Consider the following 23915-nt stretch of genomic DNA (forward strand, 5'->3'; position numbering starts at 1 on the left):
ATGTTTCAAGGTCTCTGCAATATTATAAATAACCAGGACCCTCAACCGTGACCTCTCTAGTCACAATAAATCCAGATAGCCTATTTGTCTTGACCTCTTAGCATTCCCTGGATTTCATCTAACTCATGATTAGAAATGTTTACAGAGAAAATGACCTCCTGGCTAAAGAAGTTCAAGTTTTATATTCAACCAAGTCAGAAGGAGCAAGAAAACTTTTACTGGTAAACAGTATTGTTTTTTATAAACACCATTATATTAGGGTTCACCAGAGAAATGGAACCAATAGGCAAGATATATGTGTGTATTCACGCGCACGCACACACACACACACACACACACAGAGAGAGACAGAGAGAGAGAGAGAGAGAGAGAGAGAGAGAGAGAGAGAGAGCGAAACTGGCTCATGCAATTGTGAGGGCTGGCAAGTCTGAAAATTGCCAGGCAGACCTGCAGTCTGGAGTTCCAGGGAAGAGGCGATGTTTCAGTCTTGAGTCCAGAGGCTGTCTGGAGCATTCCTTCTTCACTGGGCGACCATTTTAAAGCCTTCAACTGATTAGACAAGGTCCACCCACGTTATGAAGGGTAATCGGCTTTATTCAAAGTCAACAGATATAAATGTTAATCACGTCTTTTAAAAAACACCTTCATAGCAACATCTAGATTGGTGTTTAGATGGGTACCATGTAGGTATCTCAGCTTAGCCAAGGTGACACATAAAATTAATCATCACAACAATCAATAGTCTTTATTACACCCGGTACTGCAGTTATAACTCACTAAGCCAACAAGAAGAGATATAATGATAGAACTTTTGGATTTCTTCCTGAAACAAATCAGACCAGTTCAACTGTGCAAGATTTCTGTGTACTAAACTCTACAGCAAACGTAAGAGTTGGCCAGTGTCTTTTTTGGCCTATATATTATCCAACGGTAGTTGATAAAGTTCTCTGATGTTAGCAGGATGGTTTTGACCCACTTTGGCTATGTATTTCTGTTCCAAAAACACTCCAAGAAGGCATCACAGCATAAAAAACTACCAAATTTCACCACCAGCATCGTATCTCTCACAAATTAAATTATCTCAATTGCTTTGATACAAATAATTGCAATTCCTTTGTCTATGAATCTGTCAGATTAAACATTCATGGCCCCTATATAGTAAAAAAAAAAAATACACCAAGTATTCCACCTCTAATGAAAGTTTAATCACTATCTGATAGCAGAGGCTTTCAGTGAGCTCAGAGCAGCAATTTTGTGGAGTGATCTCTTTGCTGGTCAATAGCAGGGGTAGCACATTTCATCTAGCCGTCTGTGCCAGCCATCTTGCTTGCTTCTCCACAGCCAGACCTCTCTCTCCCATCGTAAGAACTTCCTCTTTCCAGTTCCTTGCATTATCCAAATGAATATGGAGGTCTCGGGCCAGGAACAACGCTCCGAACAGCTGGATTTAGAGGAGATCTCAAGGAAAATTTCATTCCTTGACAAATGGAGGCAAATCTTTAGTTACCACAGGTAAGATGTTCTCATTTTCTCATTTCTTCAGAAACAAAAGGATTTTCGGTGTTTAAGTAATCAACTTATAGGCTTGCAACGTGAGAAATTCCCATTATACATTTACCTTTAAAATGCTTCAGGCATAACTATTTGTGGACAGAGACTTTCCTAGCAAGGCTGGGGTTTGGGAGGTTTGTGGATGTGAGGTGTGAAGAGAGTGAGTAACTTACTTGATGTTTTCTCTTTCATTTAAAGGTTGGGAGCCAATAATACAACCCCTCAGGTAATTACTTTTCTCAAAGCCAATGTGTTCTCCTTTAGCTGCTTCTTCAAACAATCACATTAACAGCATAATCTGCATTTATTCTTTGCACAGAATGTCATTCAGGCACTGGCGTTTAATGCATGAAAACCTAAAACTAGAAAGCCTGTCGATTTTTTTTCTTGTGCTTTTTTATAGATGTATCTACTTCTAAGAGCTATGTTTTTATCATTAAGAGCATCATAAGGTTATTATTTTAGAAAAAAAGTTAACATTAAAATCTAAAGTTCCTATATTTTTGAAATAACAGTGGATTCTGACAACCAAGTGCTTCCGTGTCCCTGAAGAAAAGCAGTTTTGAAAATAGCTATTTTTATTCAGCTTGTAAAAAATTGTTTTCCTTTACCATTTTCAAGTAAGAGAAAGATGACTGAATTCTGGTGCTAAAAAGGTGTTTTAAAATCTGATATACAATAAAAGATGAAAGATGTTTATGCCTCATGTAAATTGAAAAGGTTAGAAGGTAATGGACTTTGTATTTCAAGTATTACTTCAATCACTGAGCAAACAGCACAAAATATTGCGATGGTTTTCCTGGCATTAGTCTATATGATCAAACAATTGAATCATTAATATTTTAACTATAATGCTAAAGCATCCTGCTCCAGATAGCCTATGATCAAAAGTCTTATTTACACTAAAATGCTCTTAACCATAGTCTAAATTAGAATCAGAGCAATAATGCTTCTATCTTACTCTTAGAAGTATTAAATGGAGATATCTATCATTTGGGGAGATAGAACATTCAAAAGATAAAACAACCTTTAAAAGAAAAAAAAGTCAAATTATGCCCTACCCAAGGTGAGGAAAACCCATTGGCACAAATGTAAAGATTTTCCATTTGATTTACAAAATGCATCTTAGCCGATCAGTAGTTTGTGACTTGTATGCTGTGCTTCTGAGATAAGAGTCTTTGCCTCTAGGAATACAGAAAAATTAAGAAGGCAGTTTCCCCCATGTTTCAGCCACCAATAGGACAGATTTGTTTCATGACATTAGTATATAAACTAAGTAGATTTGAAGAAGAGTTGATGTTAACTTACAGTAACACGTCATGAGAATCAGTCAAGAAAAGTGAAAATAATTTTTTAAAGGTAGAGGGTAGATTTTTTTTTAAGGAAAAAGAACTATTATACTCACTTGTTGGTGAGCAGGAATCAGAAAGAATTAAAAAGAGATAACCTGACTTCATTTATTGGCCGGTTAATGATGTAATAAGAAAAACTTTGTGTAGACTGGAAAGATTCGTTCTAAGTTTGTAAAATGTTGTTTTCTCAAAACAAGAGACAGTGACATTTACATTCTTCTCTAAACATAATTTCAACTCAAGGTCCTGATGGCATTAATTATGTTTCCATAGTTACATTTAACCTCTCCGAGTCACACAGACCTTAGGAGAAACCCCTTTGACACAGACACTGGGATTTTTCTGTCTCTTTTGTTGCTATTTATCACAATTTTTAGACATCTTTCAAAGTGAGACAACATTTTCTGAACACTGGTATTTCAGAGAGAGAGAAAGAGAAAATTTAAAACAAGGTCATCACCAGCTCTGTTTCCTTTGTCTTTTGGGTGGTGGGATTTGTACAGAATCATGAATGTAAGCATACATCTGCTGATGAGAATGAAGATACAACAGGAATACCTCAGCCCAAAGGACAAGGACATTTTCCATCAAGTGACCTTTGTTCTATTCCCAACCCCTCTATCATCTCTTCAAAACTGGGCGGCTTTCCTATCTCGCTAGCAATGACCACGGTAAGTATAGCTTGTCAATTAAACATGAAATGAAACATAATCTTCCCAAAACAACAAGGCTGGGGAATCTTATCTGCTGTCATGTGAGAGTATTATTGAAGATAAGACTACACAGACTGTGGTTGTTGGGAAAAGGAGAATATCATTAAAATGACTTATTTATGGTATTCTTCAAGGACATTGGTGGTGGTATAGCCCTTTCCTCCCAAACTCTGAGGCTCTATTTATTCACTTCCTCAATTTGACAGTAAAATTTGAGAGAGTGGGTTACATTAAAATAACTCTCTATAGAAGGTAGGATAGGACAGACCGTCTGAGACAATGTAGATGTGTAAGAGAGTACCCAGCCTGGACGTGTGCAGGAGGGAGAGGGCTGGGGGAACCTACCAGGCCCTGTCCTGGGCAAGAAGCTAATCGCATGAAATAAACAGTTTTCTGGGTCTGCCAATGAGTACGCAGATTTAAAAGAACATGACATTGCAGAATCCAAATGAACAGGATCTGTAAGCTACTGGTCCTAGGGACCATTTGCTCAATTTAAGATTTCCCCAGATTAGGGGCAAGGGGCTGAGGCAGAGATCCAGCCGGGAGGCAAAACTAGAGGCATCACATTGGGTCAAATAGGCCATAACTAGAGGCAATGCCTTGGCAAATGTCCAAAAGGACCAGCTATCATGGTTTAAAAGATGCCATTGGAAACGGAAGCAGAGGCCAGGGTCAAGCCAAGGTAAAAGTACCAGAGAGGCTAAGAGGTCCCTCCAATTGGATTGTCCTCCAATGTAGCCCTTTTAACCAGAAACAAAACTCAGGGCTTTGCAAGACAATTTCCCCATCATTGCCCTATCTTCTATACCTCCACATTACATTCTAGAAGCTCAGGCAGAGAGCTCTACCCTGGGACTTAAGAATGAAAGTTGGAAGAGGCACTTCCTTCCTGAGGACGTGCTGCCACACGTGCGTGTTTGCAGAAACAACCCAGGACCAGCCTAGGCATCTGGGCAAAGGCCAGCAACACTGGCCCTGCAGTCAGGTCTGCCATGTACATCAAGTTGCACAGTTTGTGCACTTCACACAGGATACCAGCTGAGAGGATGAGTGGGGACTAAAACCCCTTTGGGGGAAACCACATGAAGCCTAACACAGAGTCTCCATCAATTTTTTGAGCATGAAGGCTGGTGGCCTTGACTGCAGTATTTCCAGCTCTCGATTTAACCTTTCCTTAAGCTCCCTGAGACAGGACAAAATCAGATGCAGAGACCACAGCCCCTGGATTTTTTTTTTTCTCATACAAATCCTCCCAGGCTTCATTGAACAGCTTTCTCCACTGTCGCACTTGCAGTACAGATGCACGGGGAGGCCTCACTTGCTCTTTCTTCTTGTCGAAAATCTGTCAGCCTCGGCTGAGCACGGTGGCTCACACCACCTGGAATCCCAGCACTTTGGGAGGCCGAGGCAGGTGGATCACTTGAGGCCAGGAGTTCGAGACCAGACTGGCCAACATGACGAAACCCCACCTCTACTAAAAATACAAAAATTAGCCAGGCATGGTGGCACATGCCTGTAGTCCCAGCTACTCAGGAAGCTGAGGCAGGAGAATTGCTTGAACCCAGAGGGAGGAAGTTGCAGTGAGCCGAGATCCCGCAAGTACACTCTAGCCTGGGACACACAGCAAGACTCTGCCTCAAAAACAGAAAGTACAAAAGGAAGAAGGAAAGAGAAGAACAGAAAAACGGAAAAGAAAGGAAAGGAAGAAAAGAAAGAGAATAAAGAGAAAGAAGAAAAAGAAAGAAGAGAAAAAAAGAAAATAAATCTATCTGCCTCAATCCACCTTGCTTCCCTGTTTGCTCAAATGCCTGAAGTCACAGGAATATGGGCAGGTCCACAGAGCTCCAGGGACACCGCACTTGGCTCAGTGGCCTCGAAGCCTCACGGTGGAACCTTAAGTTGTGGCTTATACAGACAGTTCATTGCTGTCTTTTCAAGCAATGAAGACAGATAATATGTAATCCTGCCAGGGCCCCCAGGCCTCAGTGATTCTGCTGCCTACACTGTGAAATAGACCAGAATTTAGAACAACTATCTGCATTTTACTTGACAAGGAAATGTTTTTAATGAAAAAGTTTAATAAAAATATATTTTTGGCCTCTGCAATGAATTTCTTTGGAGAATGATATTTTAAAATTTACACATATCTGAAAAATAGGCTACCCTTTATGTGAAAATGAGAGAATTATGATTCTATATTGATACTTGCCTGTAAAAGAAGTTAATTCCAGAAGGTTCCTAAAACACAACAGTGGGTACAAGGGAGACGTGGATGGGAGAGCGTCTTCGCCACATACCTTTTTGTTTCTCTGGATTTCAAACCACGTGAATATACTATTTTTTAAACACAAACACAAATTTTAAAAATAGAAAAAGCATCCAGAGATGTTTGCTGAATCTCCTAGCCTTCCTCTGTATTAGGGAGGTTAAAAACTCTGAGTCTGAATATTCCCAGTTATCCACTATCACAAACAGGATGCAACCGGGGGCTGCCCGTGACTACGCCAAGGGCAGTGTTCTCCTTTGGAAAAGGCTGGAAGACAAAAGGTTGGAAACGAAGTCGATGGAGTGTTAAGAAAGTCCCAGAAATAGAGATAATTGATTTTTCTTAAAAAAAAAAAAAAAAAAAGAATTTGGATTTATTCCCATTATATGGGCCAGATGATTTTGTGTCCTTTAAATAGCAGTAGCATTAATTAAACACATCCTGGGAATTCAGGATGATGAGCTCGGGATTCTAAATATGCTTGTTCTAAGGAAGCAGTTTGGAAGTTTGACCAATTCTAATGGATGTTTCAGCAGTGCAGCCAGCCACCTGGCAAATTGTCAGAGCTATTGAATCCTAATGCTCACTCCAGAAGGCCTTTTGTTGTCATTCTGCTGTTCTTTTCTCTGTTTGGATTGGGAATGCATGGCATTTCCTGACACTGGCACACACCATCTCTTTGCTGGGAATCTTCTCTGAAAGTGGGAGTTGGGTAAAGCACCCTGTGCACCTTCGCCTTCCTTAGCTCTCCTGTTTCTTACCTTTTGCTGCCCTCTTTCCAATACTACAGCCTTCTTCCTTCACCCAACCTGACATCTTTGAATGTGTGTGGAGAAGCAAACTCTGGCCAAGATGAGATCATGGGAAAGGTGAGCATCACCTCTGGGCTCTTCCACCAGCCTCACCTAATGGTCTTCCTTTTCTCCAGTGGCAGTTTCTCCCTGTCTCCCACTCCCAAGCCCTTTTCTGGACTCAGCCTTGAACACATTTCTGTAGCTGCAGTATCATCCAGAAGTATCACAGCAAAAATGTAATACCAAGAGACCAAAATATTCTGGAGAGACTCAAATGAATGAATCTCTAAAAGGGGACAATAGGCAGGGTGTGCTTTTCGGGAGAAGGAAGAACAGCCTGGCATCCCCCCATAAGGTCTAGCTCATAGATGGGCCTTGATAGGTACAAATTAATTCAGTGCCTCTGGATAATCTACTAGTGCCCCTCAGGCTAGAGTAGGGGTGTCCTTCGTGTACCCCTCCAGACGCACGGTCCATGCTTTTCAGCCTACTCTCTGCCCAGCAGCGAGGCGGACCTGTAGAGAGACTGACCTCCATCAACAGGGCACCCTCCTCCTCTGGCTTCCTGTTGAATTTGAGTAATGGGGAGCCTGAAAGGAAACTAAAGGGAGGGAAGGGAAGTGAAGGATGTCAGGTTGCTCGTGGCTAGATGAGTCCCTCCTCTCACAGCAGTCCTTTTCCCAGCTGTCTCTTCTTTCTGGTTCAAGTTACCATTCCTTTGTGTGCTCCTTCAGGGCTAGGGGTCATAATGACTTCCCACTGTTGCTGGGACACTACATTACCCATAGTGGTGTCCCCACACCCAGCCCACATCTTTATAAATAGTCTCTGTCTTAAATGTTCCTCTAATTAATTATCTGACTTGAGAATGCCATCTGTTTCCTGCTGGGACACTGGCTGGTACAAGTTGAAAGGCTTGCATTTGAGTCTGGGCACTGCCATTAACTATATATGCGACCTTGCATGTGCCACTTAGCTGTTCTTGGCCTCTAGTCCTTTCACTGTAAAATGAAAGAGTCAAATTAGAATTTTAAAAATTCAACAAATACTTATTTTGAGCCTACTACATACCAGGCACTACACCAGATGCTAAGAAATTGATTACAAACATGATAGAACCAAGAGTTTCCTACTCTATTCGTCAGTCTAGGATAGAAATGTCTCCTTAGAACTCACTAATTCTAAAAGCTCTGATTCCATGATGGTCTAGTAATTCATAAGGCAAGAAGAGATTTAGGGAAGGAGCTTCAAAGAGGATTGGTCTACCTCAAATTAGGGGTGGGCAGGTGGTCACAGGAAAGCTCTAAACCCAGGGACAAAGTACAAGGCAGACAGGGTAAAAAGATGAAACCTGTTGGAAAGAATGAATCAGGGCCTCTATCTTTGAATGTGTGTGTGTAAATGATGACCATCATCACTGTCATCATCGCAATCAGATGGAACGAAGTGCCAGGAAAGAAAGGAATTCTTCACAAATATAGAATACTAGCAAAGCACAAAGAGAAAACTATAAACCATGCTTGATTGTATTAATAATCATGGCAGCCACTTATTAGGACCATTTTCCATCTGTTTCTAGTTACTAGACAGCACAACAGCACATGTAGTTATGTGTCAGGTTAATCTCAGTGTAAATAGTATTCGATATTTGAAAGTAAATGTTACACAGGTAAGCTGGGTCATGTTTGTCATACTGGCCAATGGGGCCTGGCCAGAGAGACCCGCAGCCCCTCTGTTCTCCAGCCTCCTCAGCGGGACAGCTGGAGAGAGAAGCTTTCTAGTTGGAGGTGGGAACTGGCAACAGAAACAAGAGCGTGGTTTGGCTTGCAGAACTTTTTAAATTGAAGTTAAATTCTAAGCCTTCTTAGTCTCAACGGTCTTAATCTTCCACATTTCTACACGGCTTTTCCTCTCTTACTGATGCCAGTCTCTGGGCTTATTCCATCTGTGTTAGGACTTTCTTCCATACAGCACAAGATGTTCCTGGGTAGACAGGCTGTGTTTTCACAAAGGTACTAACACCCTACATTCACTTAGAACTTAGGTTCCCAAAGTTCTTTTCCACACTTCCCTTTCAGTTAGAGCCAGGATGTGGACCAAGCAAGGGTCACCCTATTTCTGGTTAAGTAAATGAAGTCTTAGAGAGTTTCAGCAATTTGTCCAAGTTCACATGGTCAGTAAGGAGCAGAACTGGGGCTTCTCTGCCCTTGAGTTGGGAGCAGTCTTTCTGTATTGTGCAATCTTCAATGTCAGGAAGACATTTTCCATTAGTTTTCAATGCCTGTCCTGGGGATGTTCTGGGTTGAGGGCCCTCTTTGGCCAGCACATAGCAAGTCTGTGTCTTCCAGAGCAGGTTCTGTGCCTCTTCGCTGCCTCTCCTTGATGTGCTGTTGCTTGGAGACAGAGAACACATAGTTTTTCTTCAAGTGGGTCCTTGCTCACACTGAAATGCATCTGCACCTTTTCTTGGTAGAGACCATCTTTTCTTTTGAGGGTGGAAGTAGAGATGGCCAGGAAATTAATTTTAACCTTAAACCAGCCCCTGGGCCAATCATAGGAAGAATGTGACAGATGCATGCTTCTCCTACATCTTTCCTTTTATGAAACCAGTAGGGCCTGCTCTGGGGCCTGCTCCATGCACAGCTGGGAAGAGGCACGTTGGCTCTGGGCCCACTGAGCTCCATGCTCCATTTGTCCACACTCCGAATGGCTGCAAGTGCCTGAATATGATATTCAAAGTCATCCAGGATCAGGGCCGGGGTACTTTCCAATCTGAGCTTCTAGTCATCTTCCCACCCCTTGGTCTACACACACACACACACACACACACACACACACACACACACAGAGTTCCAGTCACATTGAACTCTTACTCCTCATCCCAGGACACCCCAGGCACTGATGTGTGCATGTTTGCAGATCTCTTTCCAGCCTCCCCACTGTTACAGGTAATAGGCTGGTGTGTGGCGTGTTCCAGAGTGCGGATGTGTCTCTGTGCTGGAACCAGGGATGCTTCTAGGGATACAGCATTAAGTAACATATTATGTATCAGTGAGTTACCTAGTGAGAAAGGGATCCCCTTCTCTACTCTGACAGATCAGAGAGACGGACAGTACAGTAAAGGGCAGTACACATTCACACCTCTTTAATACTTCTTACCTTCCTTTTAAATTATTGAGTAAAAGGCCCAATCAGAGATTTCACAGGCAGCAGTTTCTAGCTGTAATTTATAACATTGTTTTATTTTCATATTTTTATTATGTGTGGCAAATGATTTTGCTTCCTATTTAAGGAAGTTTATATAAAGTGTCTTTCTTAGATATTTTCTAAGTTACAATATGCATCCCAAGCTAGTGAAGAGTATTAACTAGATAGATTTCACCTCTCTGCCACCTCCACCAGAACAGGTGCTGGTATCCATGGCGGAGACACCCATAGATGTTTCACATCATAGGAACTTTGTGCAGGCAACCCCCAATACCAGCCAGGAGCCTGGTAGACTTGCTGGTGCTTAGATCCAGAAGAGAGACAACAATCACTACAGCTCAGCTTTCAGGAAGCCACATCCATAGAGAAAGGGAGAGAGTACTACATCAAGGGAACACCCCGTGGGACAAAAGAATCTAAATAACAGTCTTCACTCCTAGATCTTCCTTCTGACAGAGTCTACCCAAAGAAGAAGAAACCAGAAAACCAACTATGGTAATAAGACAAACAAGGTTTTTTGACACACACCCCCCCACCCCCGCAAAAAAAATCACACTAGCTCACCAGCAAGGAACCCAAACAGAATAAATCCCTGATTTACCTGAAAAATGATTCAGGAGGTTAGTTATTAAGCTAATCAGGGAGACACCAGAGAAGGGTGAAGCCCAATGTAGGAAATCCAAAAAAAATTATACAAGAAGTGAAGGGAGAAATATTCAAGGAATAGATAACATATATAAAAAACAATCCAAACTTCAGGAAACAATGGATCCACTTATAGAAATGCAAAATGCTCTGAAAAATCTCAGCAATAGAATTGAATAAGTAGAAGAAAGAAATTCAGAGCTCGAAGACAAGGTCTTCAAATTTACCCAATCCAACAAAGGCAAAGAAAAAATAATCCAAAAATATGAAGAAAGCCTCCAAGAAGTCAGGGATTATGTTAAACGACCAAACCTAAGAATAATCGGCATCTCTGAGGAAGAAGAGAAATCTAAAAGTTTGGAAAACGTACTCGGGGGAATAACTGAGGATAACATCCCCAGCCTTACTAGAGGGGAAGGCTCTCATTTCTTTCCCCTCTTTTCAAACATAGACATCCAAATAAATGTAAGAACCACAAAGAACAACTGGTAAATTCATTGTAAAATGATCATCACCCAGGCACATTGTCATCAGGTTGTCTCAAGTTAAGATGAAGGAAAGAATCTTAAGAGCTGTGAGACAAGGCCAGGTCGTTTCACACCTATAATCCCAGCACTTCAGGGTCAGCAGATCACCTGAGGCCAGGAGTTCAAAAGCAGTCTGGCCAATATGGCAAAACCTCATCTCTACTAAACACAAAAATGAGCTGGGTGTGGTGGCACATGCCTGTAATCCCAGCTACTCAACGAGGCTGAGGCAGGAGAATCACTTGAACCCAGAGGCAGAGGTTGCAGTGAGTCAAGATCATGCCACTGTCCTCCGGCCTAGGAGACTCCACCTCAAAACAAAAAGAGCTTTGAGATCAAAACATACCAGGTAACCTATAAAGGAAAACCTATCAGATTAGCAGCAGATTTCTTAGCAGAAATCTTAAAGCTAGAAGAGATTGGGGCCCTATCTTCAGCCTCTTCAAGTATTCATAGGATAATAATTGGTACACAAATGATAGAAAACAAAGATGGCACACACATGATTAAAGTAAGGCAGGTGTTAAGAGAACTGTAACCCAGCTATGTCTACTGGCCGGGTGAACAAAGGCAAATACTCTCACCTCTTTGTGCTTCAGTTCCCTCATCTGGACAAAAGCTGGATAAAAGCACCTACTTCATAAAATGAAATGAAGGGAATAGGAAGCATTTATCCCAGTGCCTGGTACATAGAAAATGCTCAGTAAATACTAGACGCCATTGACCAGCCTCTTTCAAATGCTAGTTCTTCCAGGAAGCCTTCCTGAGTACTTCAGTCAGAAGTTCTCTCTCCCCGGCCCCCCCGTTTTCTCATAGTACTTTTTACTTGAGAGTCACATGTTCTATCTTGTACATGGCTGTGGGGTATTAGACTTTTTACATAACCGTATCCCACACAGGACCTAGTACATGCTAAATGATCAGTCTTTGATTATGAATAGATTCCCTCTTTTTCCATACATTTGATTTATAAAAAATCTTATTCCCGCGGCCGGGCGCGGTGGCTCACGCCTGTAATCCCAGCACTTTGGGAGGCCGAGGCAGGTGGATCACGAGGTAAAGAGATCGAGACCATCCTGGTCAACACGGTGAAACCCTGTCTCTACTAAAAATACAAAAAATTAGCTGGGCACGGTGGCGCGTGCCTGTAATCCCAGCTACTCAGGAGGCCGAGGCGGGAGAATTGCCTGAACCCAGGAGGCGGAGGATGCGGTGAGCCAAGATCGCGCCATTGCACTCCAGCCTGGGTAACAAGAGCGAAACTCCATCTCAAAAAAAAAAAAAAAAAAAAATCTTGTTCCCATTTTTCTGGGAAGCTCTAAAAGATCCTCCTGAATCTCAGTGTGCTGCAGAGTATTTAGGAAAACCTCAAAGACCCTGAGACAGAGAGAATGCTTGTTTTATATCATTAAAATTGCGACTGTACTAGGCTAGATACATGAGGTCCTACCTGTTCCTTTTTTTGTGGAGTGAGAGACAAATACCCAAAGATAGGAGAGTCAGGAATGACAGTCACGGTTATGGGGCAGGAGCCCTAGACACAGAGCAACCGCAGTGAACTACAGGGTAGATGGCTGGCAAAGGAAGTTGAGACGTGAGGGGCAAACGTTGTCTAGGCATCTTCTGCCCAGGACTTCACACAATTAAAATTGGGACTAGAGTAATATGTAAGCCTGAATGCAGAAGGGAACGAAGCCCACCTCCTTGGTTTCACCATGAGGAATATGACTAGGAAGAATTATCTTTGGTTGAATCAATTCTATCCTCTTTTCAGAAGCTGCGGCAGATTCTGTTTGGAAACACAGTTCGTGTCTTCAGCTACAACTGGAAAAAGGCCTATTTCAGATTCCACGATCCTTTTTCTGAACTAGCTTTCACTCTGGAAGTGGGAAAGGTAATAGCCAGTTTATAATTAAAAAAAAATCTCAATCCCATGTTACTTATCCATGTACCCTTTCTGTCCACATCCATGTCAATTCATGTTATTACAATCATATGTAGAAATATATTTATATTATAAAGTTCAACCTTAAATCATAACAGACTATTTAAAATTACTTTGTAACAAATCTAAAAATCTGATATGGGCTGAGCATGGTGGCTCATGCCTGTAATCTCAGCACTTCGGGATGCTGAGGTGGGTAGATCATCTGAAGTCAGGAATTCAAGACCAGCCTGGCCAACATGGTAAAACCCCATCTCTACTGAAAATACAAAAATTAGCTGGGTATGGTGGCACACACCTATAATCCCAAGTATTCGGGAGGTTGAGGTAGGAGAATCGCTTGAACTTGGAAGGCAGAGGTTGCAGCGAGACAAGGTCAGGCCACTGCACTCCAACCTGGAAGACAGAGTGAGACTCCATCTCAAAAAAAAAAAAAAAAAAAACTCATATGAAGCAGGGACATGGTGAAGGCAGGATGGAGGACATACATCTCCAGTCACCAGCCCACAGGTCTCCACAAAGATGCCAGACATTGCAGAACCCAGCCCAGCCATAGCACCAGCCATGGCTGCAGAAAGGAGTGCAACAAATATAGCATGGTGTCCCTTTGCAAAGCTCCAGGGAATACCAGAAGGGAAAAGCCTGCAGAGAAGAATCGATAATGTTAATTTCCAAGAGTTCTCTTTTGTAATGTTGGTCCATGTGGTTCCCCTACACTTGTAAAGTCACTCCGGCTCACATCTCATCATTCATCCTCATTTCAGGGAGGGGCCCGAAGCATTCAGATGGCTGTGCAAGGATCCATCATCAAATACTTGTTGTTTACCAGGAAAGGAACAGCCTGTAACCTGGTCAGGTAAGAGGACTGTGAAAAGTACTTGAATTACCCATTTCACTAGAATCTTTATATGCTAAATAATCATAACTGAAAAATTCAGGTTGTCTCAGGAAGGAAATCTGCCTCCTAAGACAGAAATGGCCCTGTCTGTCCCAGAGAGGCTGGGTTTCGCCACTGGGAAGGGCTTTGCTGGAGTAATTCTGAATGTTCAGTGGCAGGGATCGTGTTGACAGGTTTTATGGTCTACTGCAGACCACCCTGTCAGGTAGAATTAGGCACCAGGTCTCAGGTGGGCCCACTTGTTCATATTTGATGAGAAGCACTAACCTAACAATTAGGGGGGAACAAAGGGGTGATACAAAAAACCTGATAAATGATCAAACCTCCTATTTAACCAGGCTGATAAGGTATGATGTTCGGTTTTTGCCTATTTTTAAAGATCAGCTCAAGTTTATTCAAATTACTTTATTCTTAGAAGCTAAGAAACCCCTATCATGTGCAAAGCCCTATGCTAGATATTAGAGGAAATATAAATACTCTAACCTCAGGCAGGTGAAGTTATTACCCCCAAAGAGGCACTAAATGTATAATATATTCTCAGATTGTGAACTGCCAGTTTCCCTAGAAGCAGAGCCCATGATGGGTATTTTTGACACAAATGATTTATTAAGGGAATGCCCTCAGGAGAACACTGTAAGGGAGTGAGGGAACCAGGACAGGGAAGGAGAAGCTGAGGAAGACTGTGGTTTCCAGCAACATCAGTCTGATGTCACTGGGAGCTTGGCACATGGATTGCACTGCAGAGCCTGCCCCGTCTTCAGATAAGGGAGCAGGCCTTCTGTATCTCTTGCTCCAATCAGGCACTGGCTGTGGGCCATCCTTAGGGAGGAGGCATAACTCCTGGTCACTTCTGAGCAAGGTGGCTTCAATCCTTCAGAGAAAGTAGAAAAGTGGGAGCCACTGGCCACTGTACCCAAAGCAGCTGGGGATGGGTCCATCTCCCGAGTAAAATGGATTACAGGGAATTCCAATGGAACACACACATTTGTCACATAAATGTAAGGCATGTAGCACAGCACTGTACCTGGCCTACGGCAAATATTAAATAAATGTGAATAAGCATATCTGCAGGCACACTGCATGAAGCCTTCCTGAGCCCCCAGTCACAAGGTCTCTACTTCCTTTTTCTCATAGACTCTATTATTCTCATTCTATCTTGCAATAGGGTTTTGGAGTATTAGGCTCCCTGTCACTTTTTTTTTTTTTTTTTTTTCTGAGACGGAGTCTTGTTCTATTGTCCAGGCTGGAGTGCAATGGTGCAGTGTCAGCTCACTGCAACTTCTGTCTCCCGGGTTCAAACCATTTTCCTGCCTCAGCCTCCTGAGTAGCTGGGACTACAAGTGTTCACCACCATGCCCTGCTAATTTTTGTATTTTCAGGAGAGATACAGTTTTTCCATGTTGGCCAGGCTGGTCTTGAACTCCTGACTTCAAGTTATCCACCTGCCTCAGCCTCCCAAAGTACTGAGATTACTGGCATGAGCCACCATGGCTCTTTTGTTATTTCTATATCACCACAGAGCCAGATAGATGGTATACATCATTGCTGAATTAATTAATTAATTCTTATCCATGTTTCTTTAGAGGGACTACAGTTCTTAATGTTAAATATTTAGGAAATAAACAGAGTAAAGGTCTCCCACTGTGTAAAGACTGGCTCCTACTTCTTGGGAAGACTGGATAGATCCTGAGTGTGTTCAGTACAGAATAAAATTCGAGGGCAGCAACTCGGGAGCCAGGTGAGCTGGGTGTAAATCACTGCTCTCTGACTTTGAAGATGAATGACCAGGAACAAATTACTTCACATATCTGTGTCTCACTTTCCTGACCTCCAAAATGGGAGTAATACTAGTGTCTACATTACAGAGCTGTTGTGGGATAGGTGTGAAGTACATACACAGCGCTGAGGCGCAGTGAGTGCCGGGTCAGTGTAACCTACAGACCAACAGGGGAGATCCAAGGTGGCCATCAGATGATGCATAGGATGTGAGTAGGCAGAAAGGACAGATGTGGACCCTAAAAGCAGAAGGGCATGAGAAAAGACATGGAGGTGTAGTGCCTGTTCAGAGGACTGGTCCATCTGGGGAAGAGGGTTTGCAAAATGGAAACCTGCAGATAACACCACGAGCATTGTTGTGACTGAGCTTGAAACAGGCCTTTTTTATCAGCTGAGGAGTCTGAATTGATTCCTGCTTGAGTTCAGGAGAAAAGATAGTGTTGGGATTCCTGGGGGTCATCCCAGGAGTGAGACTGGCTGAGGTCACAGCAGAAAGGAAAAGGCCCTCAGTGACATTCTCACATTGTAGGCCAACACCTTCTGCTACCCATATGCGGAAGAGAACCTAAAATTGAAGGCCTTGGCACATGGCTAGGTGATGTTCTTTACAATGGTTTCCTACCCCTGCTTCTGCATTGTAGCTTACGTGAAATAAGCAAGAAAGAACAGGACCAAGCCCTGGCTGCGGCACTTGCTGGCATCCTGTGGGCTGCAGGAGCAGCTCAGAAGGCCACCATCTGTCTTGTTTCTGAGGAGACTTATGTTGCCTCGACTCCAGACTACTCCGTGGACAATTTCACTGAGCGAGTAAGTGAAATATGGTAATAACACTCCTCCCTGTCTTGCCAGATGAAAGGCCAACAAAGCCTGAGCATGTAATAGATTTACCATGGATATGCAGGTGGGGCCCATCCATGCTCCTGATGTGAGTGGAGGAAAATACCAAGGGCTATAAGCGATCCAAGCAGACAAAGCAGGGAGGCCGGCTGTAAATTCCTCCTTCCGGAATTCACCATGAACGACAATATCTCCCATCAGAAATCATCACAAACTATATTTCCATATCCAGTCTGAAAGACAGCTAAATTCCACCTATTAGACAAAAATCTCTTTCTAGTTTCACTGCTCAAAATATTACATGATTTCAACCTGAGGAATGCTGGTGATGCCGGCAGCTACCGAGTCTCACCATATATGTTTCGCATGGCCCTGTGTAAGATAATATGTCAGTTTTTGTAATGTGATTATGCAATGAAACAAAAATCCCACTTGTGGCAAAACAGTGAGTTGACATCTCTTAGATGTAACTTTCATCTTCCTTTTCATTTTTATCTTCTGTTCCTGATTTATAGCTCCAGCTGTTTGAATTTTTAGAGAAAGAAGCCGCTGAGAAATTCATCTATGATCACCTACAATGTGTAAGTGTTTAAGTGTTAATTCTTTATGTTGCCTGATCTTACAGGAATCTTCTTCCTTTGATAAAGTCTATTTCTAATGATGCCTGTTAAGAAAACCAGGTCATTTTGAGGGCTAAAAAGGGCAGAATGAAAGAACAAAAAAGATCTGCTTCTTCTTCCTCACAACCTAGAAAGAGGCCAGATCACACACAGACCCACCCACAAATGCCTCTTGTTCTTTGGTTAATCAAGACCAGAGAATAATACATTAGAGAGTATGTAACCAGTATTTCTTTTGCAGCAAGAGAGAATGTTAAAGCAGTCCTGTGTCATCTAATGAATGAAAAATAAAAACAGTGAAAAAATAAACTAAGGTTCTTATCTAAGCTGTCAAAGTGACCATTCACATTGACTCCACGTAATTGGCTTCTGGCCTTGAAAAGGTGGTCCTGTTTCACCTCGTCTATCAGCACCTTCTGTACAATGTCCTCCACTGCAACAATTCTTCCTCACCCCCAGAGTGGACAGGGGACAAAGAAGGGTGTAATGATGGTAGAAAACGAAAGGTACATTTTTAAGAATCCTCTATGGAGAAAGGAATAAAAAGCTGATTTTCTGAAAAATCAGAAATATACAATGTGAAAGCAGAGGGCAATTAGCAAGATAACCATGAAGTGATACAACCGTTCATTGTATGGAGCAGGGAAAGGTGATCTCACAGGTCTGTTATTAACTTGTGTGGTAGGCAGAGGACTAGTCCCCCTAAAGAGGTCCAAACTCTATACCCGGGACTTGTGAATACATTACATTACATGGTAAAGCGGAATTAAGATTGCTACTCAGCTGACTTTAAAATAGGGGGAAAGTCCTGGATGACCCAGGTGGGCCAGGTGGAATCACAAGGGTCACTAATACGGAAGAGAAAGCAAAAGAGGAAGTTGGAGAGAAGCGATAGGAGAAGAGCGCCCCCTGTTGTTGCTGGTTTGGATCCACTTCGGTGACGGAAGAGCGGAGCCATGAACTAAGGAATATGGGGCAGGGCGTTTAGAAACTGATGAGAACTAGGAAACAGATTTTTCTCTAGCACTGCTAGAAGAAAAGCTGTCCTGCTGACATCTTGATTTTAGCTCATTAAGACCCATTTCAGAATTCTGACTTCTTGAACTATAAGATCATAAATCTGTATTGTTTAAGCAATTACATTTACGGTAATTTGTTACAGCAGGAATATGAAGCTAGTAAAGCCAGTATGATAGATGTTAAGTACCTGACCCGAAATGTTGAGCTAGAAGCCTGCCTAGGGATTCTTTGTTGTGGGCAGGAGACATTGAATGGGGTTACACAGATACAGAGTATCCATTTAAGAAATGACCCTTTTAGCAAAAAGAGGCAAAACGCTTCCTCCCTGTCTTCCATCTTCTCACCTCAAATCTGGGTGAATCTGATTCGATAAATAGGAGGAACCCCCCCCCTCAGGCCCCACCCATATCTGCAAGAAATTCTTAAATTTAGCCATGGTTGAGATCAGAGGATCAGAGCTGAAGCTATATACAAGATTCCCCAGTCAAGACTAAGGGTTGAGCTGGAATAATGAAGGCCTGTACAGAAGTGGGCTCTGAAACACAAGTGGGCTTGACACGAGAGCTAAACATTACCTTAGCCACACTGGGGAAGTGCAGTGCCACTCCCTGAGTGAGGGGGACTTGATGGTATATATATTCCTTTCAAGGACCTCCCTGAGACGGGGTTGCATGTTGTGATTAGCACCCCATCAAGGACTTTATCAAACCCCCCTCACTATCAAAATGCATCAATCCTGTGTCTCATTCCATTTGGCAGAGATCTCAAGCTGGAAGTCTGAGGGCTACGTGTGAGCTGCAGATCTTTTGTTATGGGTTGAACTGTGTCCCCCAAAAATGATATGTTGAAGTTCTAACCCCCTTTCCCAGTACCTGTGAATATGGACCTTATTGAAAATAAGGTCTTTTAGATGTAATCAAATTAAGATGAGGTCATACTCAATTCTGTTGGGCCCTAATCCAGTGGCTGGTATCTTTATAAGAAAAGGAAAAATTTGAACACAGACACACAGGAAGAACACCATGTGATAATGGAAGCAGAGACCAGAGCGATGCTTCTGCAAGCTAAGGAAGGCCAGCAACCACCAGAAACCAGGAAGATACAAGGAAAGGTCCTCCCTGAGGGCCTTCAGAGAGAGCATGGCCCTACCTTGATTTCAGACTTCTAGCTTCCCAAACTATGAGAGAATACATTCCTGTTGTTTTAAACCATTTGGTTTTCTGTAGTCTTTCGTGGCAGCCCCAGGAAACAAACACACCTGTCATATAGGATCTGCACATTAGCCTACAGTGTTGCTTTTTACAAACTGAATCAGTGAATGTCAGAAGCAATCAGGAAATTCCATATAAAAACCTACATTTTTGGTTTTTATCAAGAAATCAGAAAATCTGGCCACACAGGACCTATATTCTTGCATGTCCTCAATTAGCGGACATGAGGCAGCTACCCTCATCACACAAGTTTTCATAGACTGAATGATGTCCACATCCTAATCCCAGAAGCATATTAATACAGTAGTCCCTCTTTTTTCTTGGTTTTGCTTTTGGCTGGTTCCATTACCCTGGTCAACCAGGGTCCAAAAATATTAAATAGAAAATTCCAGAAATAAGCAATTCATAAGTTTTAAATTGCATGCTATTCTGAGCACTATGATGAAATATCTTGCCATCTCAATCCATCCCACCCAGGATGTGAATAATTCCTTTGTCCAGTGGATCCACACTGTAGCGGCTCCACACCCGTTAGTCACACAGTGACAGTCATGTCGTGGTATTACAATGCCTATGTTCAAGTAACCCTTATTTTACTTAATAATGGCACCCAAACACAAGAATAATGCTGCCGGTATATTGCTATAAATGTTCTACGCTATTACTGTTGTTAATTACTGTGCCTAATGTAAAACTTTTTCAAAAGTATGTATATATAGGAAAAAACATCGTATATACAGGATTTGGTACTATCCATGGTTTCAGGCATCCACTGGATAATGGAACGTATCCCTCATGGATAAGGGAGACTACTAGATGTCACCTAACTGATTGAAAGGATTTGCAGATGATCAAGTTAAAGATCTTGAGAGGGGGTAGGGGACATTATCCTGGATTATCCAGATGGGCCCAATTAATCTAAAGGGTCTTTATAAGGGAAAGGGGGAGGCAAGAGAGTCAGAGAGATGTGACCAGGGAAGCAGATGGAGAAAGTTATGTGATGTGGGGCCACTAGCCAAGGAATGAGGAGGGCCTCTAGAAGCTGGAAAAAGAAAATAAACAGAATCACCCCAAAAGCTTCCAGAAGGAATACAGGTTTGTGAGCACTTTGATTTTAGCACAGCGAGACCCATGTTGGACTTTTAACCTTCAGAAGTGTGAGAGAATAAATTTGTGTTGTTTTAAGTCACCAAAGCTGTGGCACTTTGTTACAGCTGCAATAAGGAATCTATATATAAAAGAATCCCTGTCTGCATTAGGCCCCACCCCTTCCCATTTCTCCTACTCATTTCAGTTCCTGTCTGGTTCCTATGGCACTAGAATTTATTCTCCTACCTGAGGGCCCTGCCTGCTATCAGGTCACCTACAGCAAAAGGGATAAATTAATCCACACAGGGAAAAGCATATGCCTTTTAGCAAAAGTCTTCCTAAAGAAGACTTTAAAGATGTTTTAACTCTGCACCTAGAAAGCCAGCCAGAGAAGCTACTCTACTTGTCAGCAAGTAGAGTGTTGACATCAAGCTAAAATAAAGCCAACTAATGAGAGGCTCTGAATGTTTTTTAAGTAGTTCAGATTTGATCCTAGAGATTGCAAGGCACCTTAAAATTCTAAGCAGAAAAGAAACCTGTCCAAGAAAAGAGACAGGGGAGAAGTGCATTCGAGAGGGCCACATGCTAACTTTGCTGTGGATCTAGCATGTTCCAAGAACCAAGGAAGGTTCGAAGAATTAATTACTTCATTTAACTTTTGCAATGAACCTGGAGAAAAGGTTCTCTTTATCTATGATTGTGGATTAGATTGAAACTCAAAGAAGTTAGTAAGTAGGAGTTAGAAAGCAGTAGAACCAAGGTGTATAACTCCAAAGTGGTTTCTACAAAGCCTCTCTGCTCCCCCTCAGTTTAATGGGGCAATGAGGAAGGACATGAGGAGAGAAGAGGCTGGATAAGGAGAGGGCAGGGAAGGGCAACCAAGAGCGGCAGTGAGGTAGGCTGGAAAGGATACACTACACCTTGGCCAAGGTTTGAGGAGAATCACATGCTAGAAGTGCAGGACAGAAAGATAAGGTGAAGGCCAAGAGAATGATAGCACCACTGACAAACAGGAAGCAGGGAAACAATAAATTTGAGAGTAGGAAGCTCAATCCTTTCAGCAGCCAAGGGAAAGAAATTCTCCCAGCCGCTGGATGCAGTGGCTCATGCCTGTAATCCCAGCACTTTGGGAGGCCTACATGGGTAGATCATGAGGTCAAGAAATCAAGACCATCCTGGCCAACATGGTGAAACCCCGTCTCTACTAGAAATACAAAAATTAGCTGGGTATGGTAGCACGCACCTGTAGTCCCAGGTACGCAGGAGGCTGAGGCAGGAGAATCACTTGAACCCAGGAGGCAGAGGTTGCAGTGAGCCGAAATCGTGCAACTCACTGCACTCCAGCCTGGCGACAGAGCAAGATTCCATCTCAAAAAAAAAAATCTCAGCCTGTAAATCCTTAAATTCATACCCACAGATATAAGTGACTGTATTGCTTTTAGACAAACATGCTTTTGTTTTCCAAACAGTTCAGAGGGGAAGGAAGCCATGGTGTCATCCTGTTTCTGTATAGCCTGATCTTTTCCAGAACATTTGAAAGGTAAATTCTACAACAGGTATTTTCTGTATATAGAAAATATATAGGATTGGGATCACATAAACAACGTACTCCTGTATTGAAAATCTCCATACTGGAAACATGAATGCAATGCTTTTTTTTTTCTAGTGGATTCTCTTTTGTTGACACGTCCTTTCCTATAGTTGGCTTGACCATCTAAATGGGCAAGTGGATGTCATCAGTCAGGTTTGAATCTGTTCTTATAGTACCCTAGTAGTTTCCTCCTCCTTGTGGCTGTAAATACTGGCACATAACACCAAAGCTTGTTTGTACAAGTTTCATAAATATTTTTAGATCCACAATAAGGTATATCCTCAAATACGTATTTTGTTTCTATGATGTGCAAAGCTCCGTTCTTGGCACTATGGGAGGTACAAAGAAGAGAAGTACATACCTGTCCTCCTGCAGAGTCCAGGCTGGGAAAGACAAAGCATGTACACAGAAATGCTGGGCAAATCCCAGGAGGTACCTGATTTGCCAAGTGAGATGTACAGAGAATGAATCTCAGTGGGCTCCAGAGGAGGAAGAGGCCTCTGCAGACAGGGTGGGCAGGGAAGGCTTCAGGAAAGAAATGGACTTTCTTCTGAACCTTGAAAGAAAGGTAACCTTTGGAGAGCCAGAAATAGACAGAGGGCTCTCAGGAGGTAAGAATGACAAGCCCTGCAGCAGTGGGCCTGAAACTTGTTCTCTATGTGCCACCACCACATCTTTACGGTGTGTGGTATTATTCACTTAACTTAAAAAAAATAAATGCACATTTAAATATCAACCTTTTCCTAAACATTAATATTCTTTAAATCATGTACCATGCTAAAGATAAAATATATTGAGATAAATACATCATTATTAAAATTCTAAAATGCTCATGTCTATACCACCTAAAATCATACCACCATTTGAGAAGCATTATCTAAGTTGTCTCTGATGCCAGCATGGTACTCACCACGCTCGACTCAGTCTTTAAGTCTCATTCACAGAAAGACAGAAGCTCTAGTCCCATGAATAGATTTGCTCAAGAACACATACAGTTCACCTACTAGAACATGGCACTTCTCCCTGAGTGACAGCAGAAGCCACATTACCCTGACTTTATATTGTCAAGGGTGAGACCATGGCCCCTGACAACCACGGAAGCTGCCTTTCTGCAGCCAAGAAATGGGCTCAGCCAAGAAATGGCCACATTTTTGTGGCCAGTTTTCCATCTGGACAATCTATTGAGCTCTGCCTTCAACCAGCACTCCCTGGTGTGGTCATGTGTCACCACCCTGAGCCAAGTGCATTCCTTGTCACATAGAACAAAGAACTTTTTCACTGAACCCAGCATCCACCCAGAGCACACACACACAGAGATTCTAGCATTTGAGACATCTGCACCTTCTTCATTACCACTGATGACTCACTTCCCCCAGCTGCATCTACCTCTGCAACCCCAGTCCTAGAGGCTTTCCCTGTGAGAGATAGAAAAGTTCAAGTGAGCAACAGTGACTAGGAGAGCCCGTGTTACTGCTGCTTGGTGTTTTAGGGGAAAAGCAGCTACAGGCTCCTGGTGCAATCACTGTCTCTGACTGGATACCGATGGCTTCTCCCATTCTGCAGACTTCAAATGGACCTAGATGTCACCACCACTCAGCTGCTACAACCAAATGCTGGAGGCTTCCTGTGCAGGCAGGTGAGCTGGAAGACTGCTTTCTATTGTACAGTCTGAATTAGTCAAACGCCACATGCAGAGTTTGAAAAAGGTAAAAAGAAAATCAATCTAAATTAGGCTTGTTTTCTAACTAAATATATTCTCTTCTTAAGTAAAGAGCAATCCAGTTATCTTTGAAAGTGTATGAAGACACTACCCTGGGTTGCATCAAAATCTACCATCCAATTTTCTTAACAGTCCTCCCTAGTTTACCTC

At 42.5% G+C, this 23915-nt stretch overlaps 1 protein-coding gene across 1 annotated transcript in view; it reads left to right on the forward strand.

Annotated features, from left to right (window-relative positions):
- The first annotated feature begins 1399 nt into the window (after nt 1-1399).
- MINDY4B (MINDY family member 4B) overlaps nt 1400-23915 on the forward strand; it is a 36698-nt gene continuing 14182 nt past the window's right edge. Inside the window, exons 1-9 of the mRNA XM_035278018.2 lie at nt 1400-1512; nt 1750-1777; nt 3407-3574; nt 12833-12952; nt 13768-13859; nt 16319-16484; nt 17030-17095; nt 21924-21994; nt 23609-23681. Of these exons, the coding sequence (XP_035133909.1) occupies nt 1400-1512; nt 1750-1777; nt 3407-3574; nt 12833-12952; nt 13768-13859; nt 16319-16484; nt 17030-17095; nt 21924-21994; nt 23609-23681 (897 nt within the window). The remainder of the gene's footprint in view (nt 1513-1749; nt 1778-3406; nt 3575-12832; nt 12953-13767; nt 13860-16318; nt 16485-17029; nt 17096-21923; nt 21995-23608; nt 23682-23915) is intronic.

The sequence above is a fragment of the Callithrix jacchus genome, chromosome 17 (assembly GCF_049354715.1).
Source record: "Callithrix jacchus isolate 240 chromosome 17, calJac240_pri, whole genome shotgun sequence".
In the NCBI taxonomy this organism is placed as follows: domain Eukaryota; kingdom Metazoa; phylum Chordata; class Mammalia; order Primates; family Cebidae; genus Callithrix; species Callithrix jacchus.